This window comes from Oncorhynchus tshawytscha, linkage group LG08, assembly GCF_018296145.1.
Source record: "Oncorhynchus tshawytscha isolate Ot180627B linkage group LG08, Otsh_v2.0, whole genome shotgun sequence".
NCBI lineage: Eukaryota > Metazoa > Chordata > Actinopteri > Salmoniformes > Salmonidae > Oncorhynchus > Oncorhynchus tshawytscha.
Window position 1 is genome coordinate 73,350,913 of NC_056436.1, and position 18,023 is coordinate 73,368,935.

Sequence of the window (18,023 nt, forward strand, 5' to 3'; positions counted from 1 at the left end):
CACGATTCCATTAATGCATGAATAAAAACAAAAATAAAGTTGTTCATGCAAAAAAATAAAAATAGTAAAAAATCTATGAATCCATATTTGTACTGCAAATATGTAACCGGGACCACTTCAACAAGAGATAGCTACACTCACAGCCACGTTGTAATCTTCCAGTCCTTGAACATTTGATTATTTACACATCATTTATCGACCACTAGAGGAGCATTCTGCTACTCTGATCGGAGCCTTTTGAAAGGGGGGTACAGGGCACATCGTCTCTCCACTTTTTCATGAGGAAATTGTTCATTAATAGAGAATGGGATGTTCTTCAATTCCCTACCCTGTTGTAACAAGGCAATTTTCATTTTGTAGTGGGTTAGCATAGCTACGATTGGGCGGGGCCTTCCCTCTGCTCTGCCACCAAAACGGTGAGCTCTTTGAAAACCAGTTGTTTCCACCTGTTCGTCCGTCATCTTCAGATGACGTTTCATGAACACCTTGACTTTTTCCTCCGTTGACTGAGTTTTTGTTTTCATCCTCCTTTATTCCCATTATAACAATATTATTTATCATACTTCTGCACTTTAGATCAAGTCATTCGGCTTTCATTATCATACCGTAGCCTCTCTGTCGTGTCTTTTAGGGAGTCCAGGGTAGTTTTCAATATCTTATTTTCCGCTCGTTTTTTTCTTCCATCATATTATTACTGTAATCCATTCCTGTTTTTAAGCCTTCAACCTCCCCCAGTAGGCCTGGCAATAGAGCCAGTTTTTTAAACTGCTTGCTCATGCTTGTAAGCAATGCTCTCTCTTCTGGAGACAGTTATAAAAACGTCCCCCTCCATTGTTAAGTTTGTAATTCTAGACAACGACTTTGCTCCCGTTTCGCTAGCAGAATTTGAGGAAAGGTCTTTTCTTGTTCTCTTCGATGTGTCCGTTTCTTTTTCAAGCATCATAATGCTGATCAATAAATAGTTCCAGATTCTCTATATTATCCAGAATGTTTGTTTCGCAGTTATCATCTCATCCTCAATTTTTGTGATTAATTCATGGGACAAGCTGTGCCTACCACATCATCACCCTCTTACATAATTCATTGTTTTCTCTGTGCTTGCTAGAGCATTGTGAATTGCCATAGTGCAGTGGTCTAAGCAGCACACTCCATGAGTGCTGGGCAATCTAGTGACCAGCATGAGCCTACATTTTTTTTAAATATTTGTTTTTATTTAACTAGGCAAGTCAGTTAAGAACAATTTCATATTTACAATGACGCCGGGCCAATTGTGCACTGCCCTATCGGAGCCCATTAGACCCACAAGTTAATCATTTTCAAGAAGTAAAAAGAATACACTGACCATTTACATATCAAAGACCACTGTCTTAGCTCAACTAAATCGTCTTTGGATAGGCTCAAATGCATAAACATCAAATCATATCAAATCAAATTTGATTTATCACATGCGCGAATACAACAGTGAAATGCTTACTTACAAGCCCTTAACCAACAATGCAGTTTCAAGAAAAATAAGTGTAAAGAATAGATAAGTAAGAAATCAAATAAAGAAAAAAAAGGTTTTGTCGTGCCCTCTTCACGACTGTCTTGGTGTGCTTGGACCATGTTAGTTTGTTGGTGTGGACACCAAGGCACTCAACCTGCTCCACTACAGTCAAATGCAATCAAAATCAAATCAAATGTTATTTGTCACATACACATGGTTAGCAGATGTTAATGCGAGTGTAGCGAAATGCTTGTGCTTCTAGTTCCGACAATGCAGTAATAACCAACAAGTAATCTAGCTAACAATTCCAAAACTACTACCTCATAGACACAAGTGTAAGGGGATAAAGAATATGTACATAAAGATATATGAATGAGTGATGGTACAGAGCGGCATAGGCAAGATACAGTAGATGGTATTGAGTACAGTATATACATATGAGATGAGTATGTAAACAAAGTGGCATAGTTAAAGTGGCTAGTGATACATGTATTACATAAAGATGCAGTAGATGATATAGAGTACAGTATATACATATACATATGAGATGAATAATGTAGGGTATGTAAACATTATATTAGGTAGCATTGTTTAAAGTGGCTAGTGATATATTTTACATAATTTCCCATCAATTCCCATTATTATAGTGGCTGGAGTTGAGTCAGTGTGTTGGCAGCAGCCACTCAATGTTAGTATTTAACAGTCTGATGGCCTTGAGATAGAAGCTGTTTTTCAGTCTCTCGGTCCCAGCTTTGATGCACCTGTACTGATCTCGCCTTCTGGATGATAGCGGGGTGAACAGGCAGTGGCTCGGGTGGTTGTTGTCCTTGATGATCTTTATGGCCTTCCTGTGACATCGGGGGGTGGAGGTGTCCTGGAGGGCAGGTAGTTTGCCCCCGGTGATGCGTTGTGCAGACCTCACTACCCTCTGGAGAGCCTTACGGTTGTGGGCGGTGCAGTTGCCGTACCAGGCGGTGATACAGCCCGACAGGGTGCTCTCGATTGTGCATCTGTAGAAGTTTGTGAGTGCTTTTGGTGACAAGCCCAATTTCTTCAGCCTCCTGAGGTTGAAGAGGCGCTGCTGCGCCTTCTTCACGATGCTGTCTGTGTGGGTGGACCAATTCAGTTTGTCTGTGATGTGTACGCCGAGGAACTTAAAACCTACTACTAACTTACAGTCCTGTCAATGAGAATGGGGGCGTGCTTGGTCCTCCTTTTCCTGTAGTCCACAATCATCTCCTTTGTCTGGATCACGTTGAGGGATAGGTTGTTGTCCTTGCACCACATGGTCAGGTCTCTGACCTCCTCCCATTGGCGGTGATCAGGCCTACCACTTTTGTGTCATCAGCAAACTTAATGATGGTGTTGGAGTTGTGCATGGCCGTGCAGTCATGAGTGAACAGGGAGTACAGAAGGAGACTGAGCATGCACCCCTGAGAGGCCTCCGTGTTGAGGATCAGCGTGGCGGATGTGTTGTTACCTACCTTTACCACCTGGGACCGCCCTTAAGGAGGTCCAGGATCCAGTTGCAGAGGGAGGTGTTTAGTCCCAGGGTCCTTAGCTTAGTGATGAGCTTTGAGGACACTATGGTGTTGGACACTGAGCTGTAGTCGATGAATAGCATTCTCACATAGGTGTTCCTTTTGTCCAGGTGTGAAAGGGCAGTGTGGAGTGCAATAGAGATTGCATCATCTGTGGATCTGTTGGTGCGGTATGCAAATTGGAGTGGGTCTAGCGTTTCTGGGATAATGGTGTTGATGTGAGCTCTGACCAGCCTTTCAAAGCATTTCATGTCTACAGACATGAGTGCTACAGGTCGGTAGTCATTTAGGCAGGTTACCTTAGTGTTCTTGGGCACAGGGACTATGGTGGTCTGCTTGAAACATGTTGGTATTACAGACTCGGTCACAGACAGGTTGGAAATGTCAGTGAAGACACTTGCAGTTGGTCAGCACATGCTCGGAGTACACGTTCTGGTAATCCGTCTAGCCCTGCGGCCTTGTGAATGTTGACCTGTTTGAAGGTCTTAACTCACATCGGCTGCGGAGAGCGTGATCACACAGTTGTCCAGAATCAGCTGATGCTCTCATGCATGTTTCAGTGTTACTTGCCTCGAAGCGAACACAGAAGTTATTTAGCTCGTCTGGTAGGCTCGTGTCACTGGGCAGCTCTCGGCTGTGCTTCCATTTTGTAGTCTGTAATAGTTTGCAAGCCCTGCCACATCTTAATCCTGTATTGACGCTTTGCCTGTTTGATAGTTCGTCGGAGGGCATAGCAGGATTTCTTATAAGCTTAAGGATTAGAGTCTATCTATTTGAATGCAGCAGCTCTACCGTTTAGCTCAGTGCGAATGTTGCCTGTAATCCATGGCTTCTGGTTAGGGTATATACGTACAGTCACTGTGGGGACGGCGTCCTCGATGCACTTATTGATAAATCCATTGACTGATGTGATGTACTCCTCAATGTCATCAGAAGAATCCCGGAACATATTCCAGTCTGTGCTACCAATGCAGTCCAGTAATTTATTGACCGAGTCACTGGTGCTTCCTGCTTCAAATTTGGCTTGTAAGCAGGAATCAGGAGGATATAATTATGGTCAGATTTGCCAAATGGAGGGCGAGAGAGAGCTTTGTATGCTTCTCTGTATGTGGAGTAAAGGTGGTCTAGATTTTTTCCCCCTCTAGTTGCACATTTAACATGCTGGTAGAAATGAGGTAAGACTGATTTAAGTTTCGCTGCATTAAAGTCCCCGGCCACTTGGAGTGCCACCTCTGGATGAGCGTTTTCCTGTTTGCTTATGGCAGCATACAGCTCATTGAGCGTGGTTTTAGTGCCAGCATCGGTCTGTGGTGGTATGTAGACAATTACAAAAAATACAGTTGAAAACTCTCTAGGTAGATAGTGTGGTCTACAGCTTATCATGAGATACTCTACCTCAGGTGAGAAAAACCTTGAGACTTCCTTAGATATTGTGCCCCAGCTGTTGTTCACATATATACATAGGCCCCCGCCCCGTGTCTTACCAGAGGCTGTTCTGTCCTGCCAATGGAGTGTATAACCCCACCAGCTGTATGTTCTTAATGTTGTCGCTCGGCCACAATGACATTAAGCCCTGATCTCAATGACTTGACTGCCACTGCATGGAGAGAAAGACAACTGCTGATTTTCAGGAAATCACAAAATTTCCTGACTCAGCAGGAAAATTCTCTGCGACAAAAAAGTGATCAAGTTAAGATCCGACATCTGCACTGGGTATATGGCTATAAGGCCTGGCCTGATTTAGGACCAGGGTGAGATTGTAGCATGTGTTTTCTTTACCCTGGATCTGTTCCAAATTGTATGCATAGAGCTCTGGGTGTCAATTAGGACACCCTATTCCCCTGAGTTTAGCCTTTGTCAGCATGGTACCACGAACATAACTGTGCAAAGGTGAAAATAGTGAAACCTGGCAGACACACAACAGGCGCTATTTCAATAACACTTAATTTTTCAATTAAAATAAAAAATCCTTGAATACCTGGGTACATAGTGTAATTGTTACTAACATTTTAATTTGGTTCAGAGATAGTACTATGTCAATTAAGAGGTAGAATTAAACAGTAATTTCATTCCCTGCACTTTTTTCTCTCAATGTCCTCGATACTTCCAGTTGGGATATATTACAAAATAAAACACTCAAAATTGAGTTCTATGTTGGTATTAATTACCTTGCATGTACTGTCTCTTATGACTTACTATCACTGCCTATATCACTATCTACTGTGTGATATTCAGTGAGGGATTTTCTATCTCAAAATGGGCTTTACTGAATTTCTACTTTATCCCATGTTTGAGCATTTACACCTCAAGTAATGCACTTCACTTCAAGGGTGAGTATCCCAAATGGCACCCTATTACTTATACTGTATACTGCAAGCCCTATGTGCCCTGGTCAGAAGTAGTACACTATATAGAGAATAGGGTGCATTTGGGATGTACCCCATGTGATAGAGCTTGAACAGCTTTTCCTCCTAAATGACATGGAGGTCTCCATCTTGTTGTCTTTATGGCTGTCCTGTCAGGGGAACTCCAGAGTGATTGATCCCCAATCACATTACTCTCATCTTCCTGTCACTCCGGTTCATCTCTCCTAAATCTAAATAGCTAAGAGATGCCGCAATTCATCAGCTACGATGCACCACAACTCAGCCACTCTCTCTTCTCTCCCCTTCCCCAGGGACGCTGCACGCGTGACAACTGTAAGTACCTGCACCCCCCTCCCCACCTCAAGACCCAGCTGGAGATCAACGGGAGAAACAACCTGATCCAGCAGAAGACAGCAGCGGCCATGTTGGCCCAACAGATGCAGTTCATGCTGCCAGGAGCCCAGTTGCAGCCCATAGTGAATAGCCCACACTACACAGTGAGTACTTCATGTATAGTCCATAGTATGTTGCCCACACTGCAAAGTGAGTACTTCATGTATAGTCCATAGTATGTAGTCCACACTACACAGTGAGTACTTCATGTATAGTGCATAGTATGTAGCCCACACTACACAGTGAGTACTTCATGTATAGTGCATAGTATGTAGCCCACACTACACAGTGAGTACTTCATGTATAGTCCATAGAATGTAGCCCAGACAACAAAGTGAGTACTTCATGTATAGTCCATAGTATGTAGCCTACACCAAACCATCCTCATTATTTAGTCAACACATTCGATTTACACAGTTCTATTTCTCCATTTATCGACAGTTTGAACCATGGCTGTTCACAGGCTGTTTCTCTGTCTGATCTCCCCTCATTTCCTCCCTCTCTCCACCTCTCCTTCTCTCTCAGACTACGTTCCCTATGACTCCCAGTATGTCGTCCCTGGCCACCAGTCCCAGTATGGCGTTCAGCCCGTATCTGAGCCACATGGGTCCAGGGATGGGCCTGATGCCTGAGCTGCTACACCAGGCCCCCCTGCTGGTCCCAGGGAGCCCCACCGGCCTCCAGGTCATGGGCAACAGCAGCTCCCAGCAGAAACACATGCGGACAGACAAGCTGGAGGTATGTGTTGTGTTTGTTTGTGTCCTTGCAGTAGCCCAGTCTGTAGCAGAGAAATAGAATGATAGAATATAATAGAATCATTCTTGTCCTGTGGTACGAACTCCTTCTCTGACTGTGCCACCCCCACCCCCCCCAACCCTAACACCACCCAGGTATGTCGTGAGTTCCAGAGGGGTAACTGCACGCGGGGCGAGGGCGACTGCCGCTATGCCCACCCTATGGAGGCAGCCATGGTGGACGGCAGTGAAAACTCAGTCATCGTCTGTATGGACTACATCAAGGGCCGCTGCTCCAGGGACAAATGCAAGTACTTCCACCCCCCTGCCCACCTGCAGGCAAGGATTAAGGCCGCCCAGCACCAGGCCAGCCAAACAGCCAATGCCATGGTGAGTCATGGTAAACACTACTGATGGGTTAAATATTGATACAGTTGCATATCGCAATATTATTTTGGTCAATATTATATCAATACTTTGAATTTAAGTGTTTTTTGGGGGGGGTTGTATGTAGCGTAAGCTACTGCTAGTCGGCTGTACCTGAGCCAAAACTCTGGTATTTTTAGTCCTATATCTTGTTCTCCATCTTATTTTTAAATAGGCAGCGCTAGCTAAAGGCAAGCAATACTGAAGCATGCATGAGAGCACCAGCTGTTCCGGACGACTATGTGATAATGCTCTCGGTAACCAATGTGAGGAAGACCTTCAAACAGGTTAACATTCACAATGCCGCTAGGCCAGAAGGATTACCAGGGTGTGTACTCAAAGCATGCGCGCACCAACTGGCAAGTGTCTTCACTGACATTTTCAACCTCTCCCTGACCGTGTCTGTAATACTTACATAGTCCCTGTGCCCAAGGAAGCGAAGGTAACCTGCCTAAATGATTACCGCCATGTAGCACTCACGTCGGTAGCCATAAAGTGCTTGGAGTGGACCGGGTCAAGAGTTTCAAGTTCCTTGGTGTCCACATCACCAACAAACTATCATGGTCCAAACACACCAAGACAGTCGTGAAGAGGGCATGACCACACCCCCCATCACTGAGGCCAAGCTTCCTGCCATCCAGAACCTGTATACTAGGCAGTGTCAGAGGAAAGCCACAAAAATGGTCAAAACTCCAGTCACCCAAGTCATAGACTGGTCTCTCTGCTACTGCACAGCAAGCGGTACTGGAGCGCCAAGTCTAGGACCAAAAGGCTCCTTAACAGCTTCTACCCCCAAGCCAAAAGACTGCTGAACAATTCATCAAATGGCCACCAGACTATTTACATTGACCCCCCCTCGCTGTTTATTATCTATGCGTAGTCACTTCACCCCTACCTACATGTACCTCGACTAACCTTCTAACCCCACATTGACTCAGTACCTGTTACCTCTGTATATAGCCTCGTTATTGTTATTTTTTGTTTTACTTTTTTAAATAATTCTTTACTTTAGTTTATTTGGTAAATATTTTCTTAACTATTTCTTGAACTGCACTGTTGGTTAAGGGCCTGTAAGTAAGCATTTCACGGTAAGGTCTACACTTGTTGTATTCGGCGCATGTTACAAATAAAGTTAGATTTCATTTTATTTGAATTTCAGACGCATCTTTGGTCTGCATTGGTTCTTTGTAATCTGCAGAGACTGAGTTTATATTTCACGTGTTTAAAATGTTCTGCAGTTGGGTATTTATTTACTGTTGCTAAGCAGGATAAGGGCAGCACACCACTAGCACATTACCCACCAGAGATGAAAGAATGTCTTTTCTTGCTGTATAGTGTGTGAGAAGTGTTTTTGCTGGAGGCTGGCTTGTGTTTGAGGCTGGGCAGCATCCCAAATGGCACCCTATTTCCTATATAGTGCACTACTTTTGACCAGAACCCTCTGGGCCTATGTATCTTCTGTCATATAAGGAGGCAACAGGAGTTCAATCTGACAGGATGAACAACAGCAAACAGACTGTCTGCATTGCAGGTGTGTAAAAACACAATAGAGAGAGAGTGGGAGGGAGTGAGACAAAGAAAGATGTGGAGAGGGAAGGAAAATATAGATTTTTTAAAGCATTTTGGGCATTTTTTCTTGTTCATCTGCATTTGTTGGTCCTCTGGTCTGCTTCTAGGGGTTGATTGTTTGTCAGGCTTTACTCCCGTCAGGTTATATCATCATTCTCCTTTGTAATCCTTCATGTGTTGCTTCTCTGTGGGTTGTTTCCTTCAACTTCACCTTCATCTATTCCCATTCTGCATCACGCATCACATCACATCTCTCTCTCTCTCTCTCTCTCTCTCTCTCTCTCTCTCTCTCTCTCTCTCTCTCTCTCTCTCTCTCTCTCTCTCTCTCTCTCTGACCTCACCCCAATTTCCACTGGTTTACTGTCTGTGTCATTTGCTTGATCCTCATTGGTTGGCTGTCATCGTGTGCTCACTGCTTGTTGTGTTAACTCCGCCCCCAGCCTGTGGTATTTTTACCTTTTTATCACTATCTTTTCTGATTTCACTTTTATGTGTGTAAGTGTTTCTTCCATTTCTGTCCGATGGTGCGTCACATTTTCCATCAGAAAATTGATTCTAGACTGACAGCCCTGTTTTGCTATGGTTGGTCTGAGGGATTTCTAATACAGTAGCATCCTCTATAGGTGGGGAACTACCAGCAAGGGCAGTGATGCTGTTCAAGCCTCAGAATGGGTTTCATGTTAGGGTAGTAGGCTGTTTCAGAGTAGTTTGACACGAAATGTTTTTATGTAATTCAAAGTACATGCAGTTGAAGTCGGAAGTTTACATACAGCTTAGCCAAATACATTTAAACTCAGTTTTTCACAATTTCTGACATTTAATCCTAGTACAAATTCCCTGTCTTAGGTCAGTTAGGATCACCACTTTATTTTAAGAATGTGAAATGTCAGAATAATAGTAGAGAGAATGATTTATTTCAGCTTTTATTTCATTCATCACATTCCCAGTGGGTCAGACATTTACATGTATTTGGTAGCATTGCCTTTAAATTGTTTAACTTGGGTCAAACGTTTCGGGTAGCCTTCTACAAGCTTCCCACAATAAGTTGGGTGAATTTTGGCCCATTCCCCCTTACAGAGCAGGTGTAACTGAGTCAGGTTTATAGGCTTCCTTGCTCGCACACACATTTTCAGTTCTGCCCACAAATTGTCTATAGAATTGAGGTCAGGGCTTTGTAATGGCCACTCCAATACCTCGACTTTGTTGTCCTTAAGCCATTTTGCCACAACTTTGGAAGTATGCTTGGGGTCATTGTCCATTTGGAAGACCCATTTGCAACCAAGCTTTAACTACCTGACTGAAGTCTGAGATGTTGCTTCAATATATCCACATCATTTTCCTCCTCATGATTCAATCTATTTTGTGAAGTGCACCAGTCCTTCCTGCAGCAAAGCACCTCCACAACATGATGCTGCTTCACGGCTGGGATGGTGTTCTTCGGCTTGCAAGCCTCCCCCATTTTTCTTCCAAACATAACGATGGTCATTATGGCCAAACAGTTCTATTTTTGTTTCATCAGACCAGAGGACATTTCTACAAAAAGTACGATCTTTGTCCCCATATGCAGTTGCAAACCGTAGTCTGACTTTTTTATGGCGGTTTTGGAGCAGTGGCTTCTTACTTGCTGAGTGGCCTTTCAGGTTATGTCGATATAGGACTCGTTTTACTATGGATATACAGTGGGGCAAAAAAGTATTTAGTCAGCCACCAATTGTGCAAGTTCTCCCACTTAGAAAGATGAGAGAGGCCTGTAATTTTCATCATAGGTACACTTCAACTATGACAGACAAAATGAGAAAAAAAATCCATAAAGTCTCATTGTACGATTTTTAATGAATTTATTTGCAAATTATGGTGGAAAATAAGTATTTGGTCAGTAACAAAAGTTTATCTCAATACTTTGTTATATACCCTTTGTTGGCAATGACAGAGGTCAAACGTTTTCTGTAAGTCTTCACAAGGTTTTCACACACGGTTGCTGTTATTTTGGCCCATTCCTCCATGCAGATCTCCTCTAGAGCAGTGATGTTTTGGGGCTGTTGCTGGGCAACACGGACTTTCAACTCCCTCCAAAGATATACCTCCAATTGACTCAAATGATGTCAATTAGCCTATCGGAAGCATCTAAAGCCATGACATCATTTTCTGGAATTTTCCAAGTTGTTTAAAGGCACAGTCAACTTAGTGTATGTAAACTTCTGACCCACTGGAATTGTGATACAGTGAATTATAAGTGAAATAATCTGTCTGTAAACAATTGTTGGAAAAAATACTTGTGTCATGCACAAAGTAGATGTCCTAACAGACTTGCCAAAACTATAGTTTGTTAACAAGAAATTTGTAGAGTGGTTGAAAAACAAGTTTTAATGACTCCAACCTAAGTGTATGTAAACTTCCGGCTTCAACCGTAGATGCATTGTACTACACAATTTCTGAGCCCAAATGCTGTCACTTTCACTTTCTCTCTCTCTCTCTCTCTCTCTCTCACTCTCTCTCTCTCTCCCCCCTTTTCTACTTCCCCAGGCCCTGCCCCATGGGGCAATGCAACAGCTACCAAAGAGGCCCACCTTAGAGAAGAGTAACGGGGGTGGTGCTGTGTTCAACCCCAGCATGTTCCACTATCAGCAGGCCCTGGCTAACATGCAGCTGCAGCAGCCAGCCTTTATCCACCCTGGTGAGTCTAGTCTACTCTGTCAAATAGAATAATTTGGCATTCCTTTTAAAAAGTAAGTAGACTGAATTATTAATTCAATTAAGTTGGGTGAACTTATCTATCCTGAGTCTGATTTAGATAGGTGAACTAAGTGTACTGGGGAGGGCTAGCTAGGCCAGACAGACTGACACAGGGGAGGGCAAGCTAGGCTAGACAGACTGACACAGGGGATGGCTAGCTAGGCCAGACACTGACACAGGGCAGGGCTAGCTAGGCCAGACAGACTGACACAGGGGATGGCTAGCTAGGCCAGACACTGACACAGGGCAGGGCTAGCTAGGCCAGACAGACTGACACAGGGGATGGCTATCTAGGCCAGACACTGACACAGGGCAGGGCTAGCTATGCCAGACAGACTGACACAGGGGAGGGCTAGCTAGGCCAGACAGACTGACACAGGGGAGGGCAAGCTAGGCCAGACAGACTGACACAGGGCTAGCTAGGCCAGACAGACTGACATGGCAGCTTCACACTGTACTGTCATCTGGGGGTCAAGTTAACTGCCAACGGTCTAAATAAGGACTGCACATGGAAACAGACAGAAGAAAGGACACAGCAGATTGTCAAACAAACATAATGTCAAACATTAGTACTACGACATATTACTATGAACATATTACTCAGGAGTACTGATACACATACCAGTGGATGTCTATTTGATAGAGGGGATGTGTTATGGTATAGAATATATTGTAGGGACATGAGAGAAGAAAGCGGGTTCCTTGTGAGTATTGAGGAACTCTCGCTCTGTGCTGAGTGTATACAATGTCCTGTCTGGGATAGAGCTTATTGGGTGTACTCTGTCCTTCTGTCTGGGATAATTCTTATTGGGTGTACTCTGTCCTGTCTGGGATAGAGCTTATTGGGTGTACTCTGTCCTTCTGTCTGGGATAGAGCTTATTGGGTGTACTCTGTCCTTCTGTCTGGGATAGAGCTTATTGGGTGTACTCTGTCCTTCTGTCTGGGATAATTCTTATTGGGTGTACTCTGTCCTTCTGTCTGGGATAGAGCTTATTGGGTGTACTCTGTCCTTCTGTCTGGGATAGAGCTTATTGGGTGTACTCTGTCCTTCTGTCTGGGATAATTCTTATTGGGTGTACTCTGTCCTTCTGTCTGGGATAGAGCTTATTGGGTGTACTCTGTCCTTCTGTCTGGGATAGAGCTTATTGGGTGTACTCTGTCCTTCTGTCTGGGATAGAGCTTATTGGGTGTACTCTGTCCTTCTGTCTGGGATAATTCTTATTGGGTGTACTCTGTCCTTCTGTCTGGGATAGAGCTTATTGGGTGTACTCTGTCCTTCTGTCTGGGATAGAGCTTATTGGGTGTACTCTGTCTTCTGTCTGGGATAATTCTTATTGGGTGTACTCTGTCCTTCTGTCTGGGATAGAGCTTATTGGGTGTACTCTGTCCTGTCTGGGATAGAGCTTATTGGGTGTACTCTGTCCTTCTGTCTGGGATAGAGCTTATTGGGTGTACTCTGTCCTTCTGTCTGGGATAATTCTTATTGGGTGTACTCTGTCCTGTCTGGGATAGAGCTTATTGGGTGTACTCTGTCCTGTCTGGGATAGAGCTTATCCTGGGACTCTGTCCTTCTGTCTGGGATAGAGCTTATTGGGTGTACTCTGTCCTTCTGTCTGGGATAGAGGGTGTACTCTGTCCTTCTGTCTGGGATAGAGCTTATGGGTGTACTCTGTCCTTCTGTCTGGGATAGAGCTTATTGGGTGTACTCTGTCCTTCTGTCTGGGATAGAGCTTATTGGGTGTACTCTGTCCTGTCTGGGATAGAGCTTATTGGGTGTACTCTGTCCTTCTGTCTGGGATAATTCTTATTGGGTGTACTCTGTCCTTCTGTCTGGGATAGAGCTTATTGGGTGTACTCTGTCCTTCTGTCTGGGATAATTCTTATTGGGTGTACTCTGTCCTTCTGTCTGGGATAGAGCTTATTGGGTGTACTCTGTCCTTCTGTCTGGGATAATTCTTATTGGGTGTACTCTGTCCTTCTGTCTGGGATAGAGCTTATTGGGTGTACTCTGTCCTTCTGTCTGGGATAGAGCTTATAATGGGTGTACTCTGTCCTTCTGTCTGGGATAAGCTTATTGGGTGTACTCTGTCCTTCTGTCTGGGATAGAGCTTATTGGGTGTACTCTGTCCTTCTGTCTGGGATAATTCTTATTGGGTGTACTCTGTCCTGTCTGGGATAGAGCTTATTGGGTGTACTCTGTCCTTCTGTCTGGGATAATTCTTATTGGGTGTACTGTCTGGGATAGAGCTTATTGGGTGTACTCTGTCCTTCTGTCTGGGATAGAGCTTATTGGGTGTACTCTGTCCTGTCTGGGATAGAGCTTATTGGGTGTACTGTCCTTCTGTCAGGGATAGAGCTTATTGGGTGTACTCTGTCCTGTCTGGGATAGAGCTTATTGGGTGTACTCTGTCCTTCTGTCTGGGATAGAGCTTATTGGGTGTACTCTGTCCTGTCTGGGATAGAGCTTATTGGGTCTCTGTCCTTCTGTCTGGGATAGAGCTTATTGGGTGTACTCTGTCCTGTCTGGGATAGAGCTTATTGGGTGTACTCTGTCCTTCTGTCTGGGATAGAGCTTATTGGGTGTACTCTGTCCTGTCTGGGATAGAGCTTATTGGGTGTACTCTGTCCTTCTGTCTGGGATGGAGCTTATTGGGTGTACTCTGTCCTGTCTGGGATAGAGCTTATTGGGTGTACTCTGTCCTTCTGTCTGGGATAGAGCTTATTGGGTGTACTCTGTCCTTCTGTCTGGGATAGAGCTTATTGGGTGTACTCTGTCCTGTCTGGGATAGAGCTTATTGGGTGTACTCTATCCTGTCTGGGATAGAGCTTATTGGGTGTACTCTGTCCTTCTGTCAGGGATAGAGCTTATTGGGTGTACTCTGTCCTTCTGTCTGGGATAGGGCTTATTGGGTGTACTCTGTCCTTCTGTCTGGGATAGAGCTTATTGGGTGTACTTGTCCTGTCTGGGATAGAGCTTATTGGGTGTACTCTGTCCTTCTGTCTGGGATAGAGCTTATTGGGTGTACTCTGTCCTTCTGTCTGGGATAGAGCTTATTGGGTGTACTCTGTCCTGTCTGGGATAGAGCTTATTGGGTGTACTCTGTCCTTCTGTCAGGGATAGAGCTTATTGGGTGTACTCTGTCCTTCTGTCTGGGATAGGGCTTATTGGGTGTACTCTGGTCTTCTGTCTGGGATAGAGCTTATTGGGTGTACTCTGTCCTGTCTGGGATAGAGCTTATTGGGTGTACTCTGTCCTTCTGTCTGGGATAGAGCTTATTGGGTGTACTCTGTCCTGTCTGGGATAGAGCTTATTGGGTGTACTGTCCTTCTGTCTGGGATAGAGCTTATTGGGTGTACTCTGTCCTTCTGTCTGGGATAGGGCTTATTGGGTGTACTCTGTCCTTCTGTCTGGGATAGGGCTTATTGGGTGTACTCTGTCCTGTCTGGGATAGAGCTTATTGGGTGTACTCTGTCCTTCTGTCTGGGATAGAGCTTATTGGGTGTACTCTGTCCTTCTGTCTGGGATAGAGCTTATTGGGTGTACTCTGTCCTTCTGTCTGGGATAGAGCTTATTGGGTGTACTCTGTCCTTCCCTCCTACTCTCACTCTATTTTTCTCTCCTTCTTTCTCCCTCTCTGTCCCCTGCACTCTGTGTCTTTGTCCCATGCTTAACTGGTCCCCTGCTATCACGCACAAATACTGGCACAATCTGCTCTAGGTGGCCTAAAGTATGCAGCAACAGCACCCAGCACACTCTGGGAGAGAATGTATAGATCTCTGACTGATCCACTCCTCCACTTTCCTCAGCTGTTCCATCATCAGGTCTATATTGCTATTAAAGTATCACAATAACAATTGATATGCCGTATCCATCCAAACTTAACAGCAATGAGCAATTGAACACTATTAATGCTCTCTGCATCCTATGCCCTCCACTGCTCTGTTCCCGTGTTCTGTGTTCTGTCTGTCTGCCTTTAAGCCTCCATGTTGTCTCTGCTGTGTTCTAGTTGACTGTGACAGGTTATATTAGCCATTATTTACACGCTGTTCTTGTGGCTTGCACTAACCTGAATGTTGTTTTTGTCTTGTCCTGTTGTCTGTCGTCACTCTCTCTGTGTCAATCACTCCTCCCCTTTTGCTCCCCTCCTCCATCCTCTCATCACCTCCTTCTGTTGTCCCCATCTTCCTTCCCCTCACCCATCTCTGCATGCTGTTGCAGGCTCAGTCCTGTGCATGGCGCCATCAGGAGGCATGGGTAGGTCGGCTCGGTCACTCACCGCTGCTGGGGGCTTGGAAGAGGTGTGGGGACTGTGGTTGGCCAGATAGCTAGGAGAGAGGGGGGTTGGTAGTATATGGACTCTGTGGTTGGTCAGATAGCTAGGAGAGAGGGGGTTGGTAGTATATGGACTCTGTGGTTGGTCAGATAGATAGGAGAGAGGGGGTTGGTAGTAGATGGACTCTGTGGTTGGCCGGATAGCTAGGACAGAAGGGGGGTAGTAGATGGACTCTGTGGTTGGCCAGATAGCTAGGAGAAGAGAGGGGGAGAATGATCAGCAACGCGTCCTCTGAAGATAGTGGATGTATTTCTCAGATTGTAGTTTAGTAGTTCTAGTTGTAGTATATTCTAGAATCATAGTTAAGTTCCAGACCCCAACACCAAGTACCTTGGAGGATATGACAGTAGATATTAGTCATTTTGGAGCCTTCATGTTGTCCCACTGGTGTCTGCCTGTCCTCTGTCTGCCTGCCTGTCTGCCTGTCTGCCTGTCTGCCTGTCTGTCTGTCTGTCTGTCTGTCTGCCGCTGTGCTTGCACTTGTCACCCCATTTTAATTTCTGATACAAAAAAACCAACTTATTTCAACATTTTAGTTGTGTATTATTAGAGTTTGCTAGAGTGTGTGTGTGTCTCTATGTCAGCTCAGATATCTCAGTCCCAGCCTAGTCAGTATGAGGTTGCTGGTCTCCCAGGTTGTGTCCAGAATAGCACCCTATTATAAATATATAGTACACTACTTTTGACCTCTGGGCTCTGGTCAAAAGTAGTGCACTATGTAGGAAATAGGGTGCCATTTAGGATTCAGTTTAAGCCTGCTGCCCCGTCTCTTGTAGGGCTTATGAAAGGGCCGGCCCCGCTAGCAGTGGATGGCCGTTGGGAGAGGCGGGACTGGAGCAGCTGCAGGCACCCCCACAGCCGCCTCTTGTCAGCGCCTGGATTCACTGGTGAGGGGAATCCACAGCTGGTCTCCCCTCTACCTGACCCTCTAACTCCCCCTTCCTCTACCTCCCTCTCTGCCTAGCCTTCTACCCCCCTCTACCTCCCTCTCTACCTGACCCTCTACCTCCCTCTCTACCTGACCCTCTACCTCCCCTCTGCCTAGCCTTCTACCTCCCCTCCACCTCCCTCTCTACCTGACCCTCTACCTCCCCTCTGCCTAGCCTTCTACCTCCCCCTCCACCTCCCTCTCTACCTCCCTCTCTACCTGACCCTCTACCTCCCCTCTGCCTAGCCTTCTACCTCCCCCTCCACCTCCCTCTCTACCTGACCCTCTACCTCCCTCTCTGCCTAGCCTTCTACCCCCCTCTACCTCCCTCTCTACCTGACCCTCTACCTCCCCTCTACCTGACCCTCTACCTCCCCCTCTGCCTAGCCTTCTACCTCCCCTCCACCTCCCTCTCTACCTGACCCTCTACCTCCCCCTCTACCTCCCTCTCTACCTGACCCTCTACCTCCTGCTCTGCCTAGCCTTCTACCTCCCCTTCCACCTCCCTCTCTACCTGACCCTCTACCTCCCCTCTGCCTAGCCTTCTACCTCCCCCTCCACCTCCCTCTCTACCTCCCCCTCTACCTCCCTCTCTACCTGACCCTCTACCTCCCCCTCTACCTGACCCCTCTACCTCCCTCTCTACCTGACCCTCTACCTCCCTCTACCTCCCCCTACCTCCTCCCTCTCTACCTGACCCTCTACCTCCCCCTCTGCCTAGCCTTCTACCTCCCCTCCCCCTCTACCTCCCCCTCTACCTCCCTCTCTACCTGACCCTCTACCTCCCCTCTCTACCTCCACCTCTGCCTAGCCTTCTACCCCCCTCTCTACCTCTCTCTCTACCTGACCCTCTACCTCCCCCCTCTGCCTAGCCTTATACCCCCCCTCTACCTCCCTCTCTACCTGACCCTCTACCTCCCCCTCTGCCTAGCCTTCTACCCCCCCCTACCTCCCTCTCTACCTGACCCTCTATCTCCCTCTCTACCTGACCCTCCACCTGACCCTCTACCTCCCTCTCTACCTGACCATCTACTTCCCCCCCTCTACCTCCCTCTCTGCCTAGCCTTCTACCCCCTCTCTACCTGACCCTCTACCTCCCCCTCTGCCTAGCCTTCTACCTCCCCCTCCACCTCCCTCTCTACCTGACCCTCTACCTGACCCCCCCTCCCCCCCCTCTACCTCCCTCTCTACCTGACCCTCTACCTCCCCCTCTACCTCCACCTCTGCCTAGCCTTCTACCCCCCCTCTACCTCCCTCTCTACCTGACCCTCTACCTCCCCCTCTACCTGACCCTCTAACTCCCCTCCACCTCCCTCTCTACCTTATGGAAGTAGTGAACCAGTGCACAGGGCAGACTCAGCAGCCTTGAAACAGATACTCTTACTGCATCTAGTGGAAGGTAACCCCTCTTACTGTATCTAGGGGAAGGTAGCCCCTCTTACTGTATCTAGGGGAAGGTAGCCCCTCTTACTGTATCTATGGGAAGGTAGCCCCTCTTACTGTATCTAGGGG

General features: G+C 46.2%; 1 protein-coding gene across 9 annotated transcripts in view; it reads left to right on the forward strand.

The window, feature by feature from the left end:
* mbnl3 (muscleblind-like splicing regulator 3) overlaps positions 1–18,023 on the forward strand; it is an 89,832-nt gene that overhangs the window by 55,779 nt on the left and 16,030 nt on the right. For 5 of the 9 annotated variants that reach the window (XM_042325925.1, XM_042325921.1, XM_042325920.1 and 2 more), the window contains 5 exons: positions 5,705–5,890; positions 6,312–6,524; positions 6,677–6,910; positions 11,039–11,189; positions 16,360–16,470. In XM_042325925.1, the coding sequence (XP_042181859.1) occupies positions 5,816–5,890; positions 6,312–6,524; positions 6,677–6,910; positions 11,039–11,189; positions 16,360–16,470 (784 nt within the window). In that variant the 5' untranslated portion in view covers positions 5,705–5,815. Of the gene's footprint in view, positions 1–5,704; positions 5,891–6,311; positions 6,525–6,676; positions 6,911–7,121; positions 7,223–11,038; positions 11,190–16,359; positions 16,471–18,023 lie in introns of those variants that run through there. The other 4 variants (XM_042325922.1, XM_042325926.1, XM_042325927.1 and 1 more) reach the window with 2 other exon arrangements.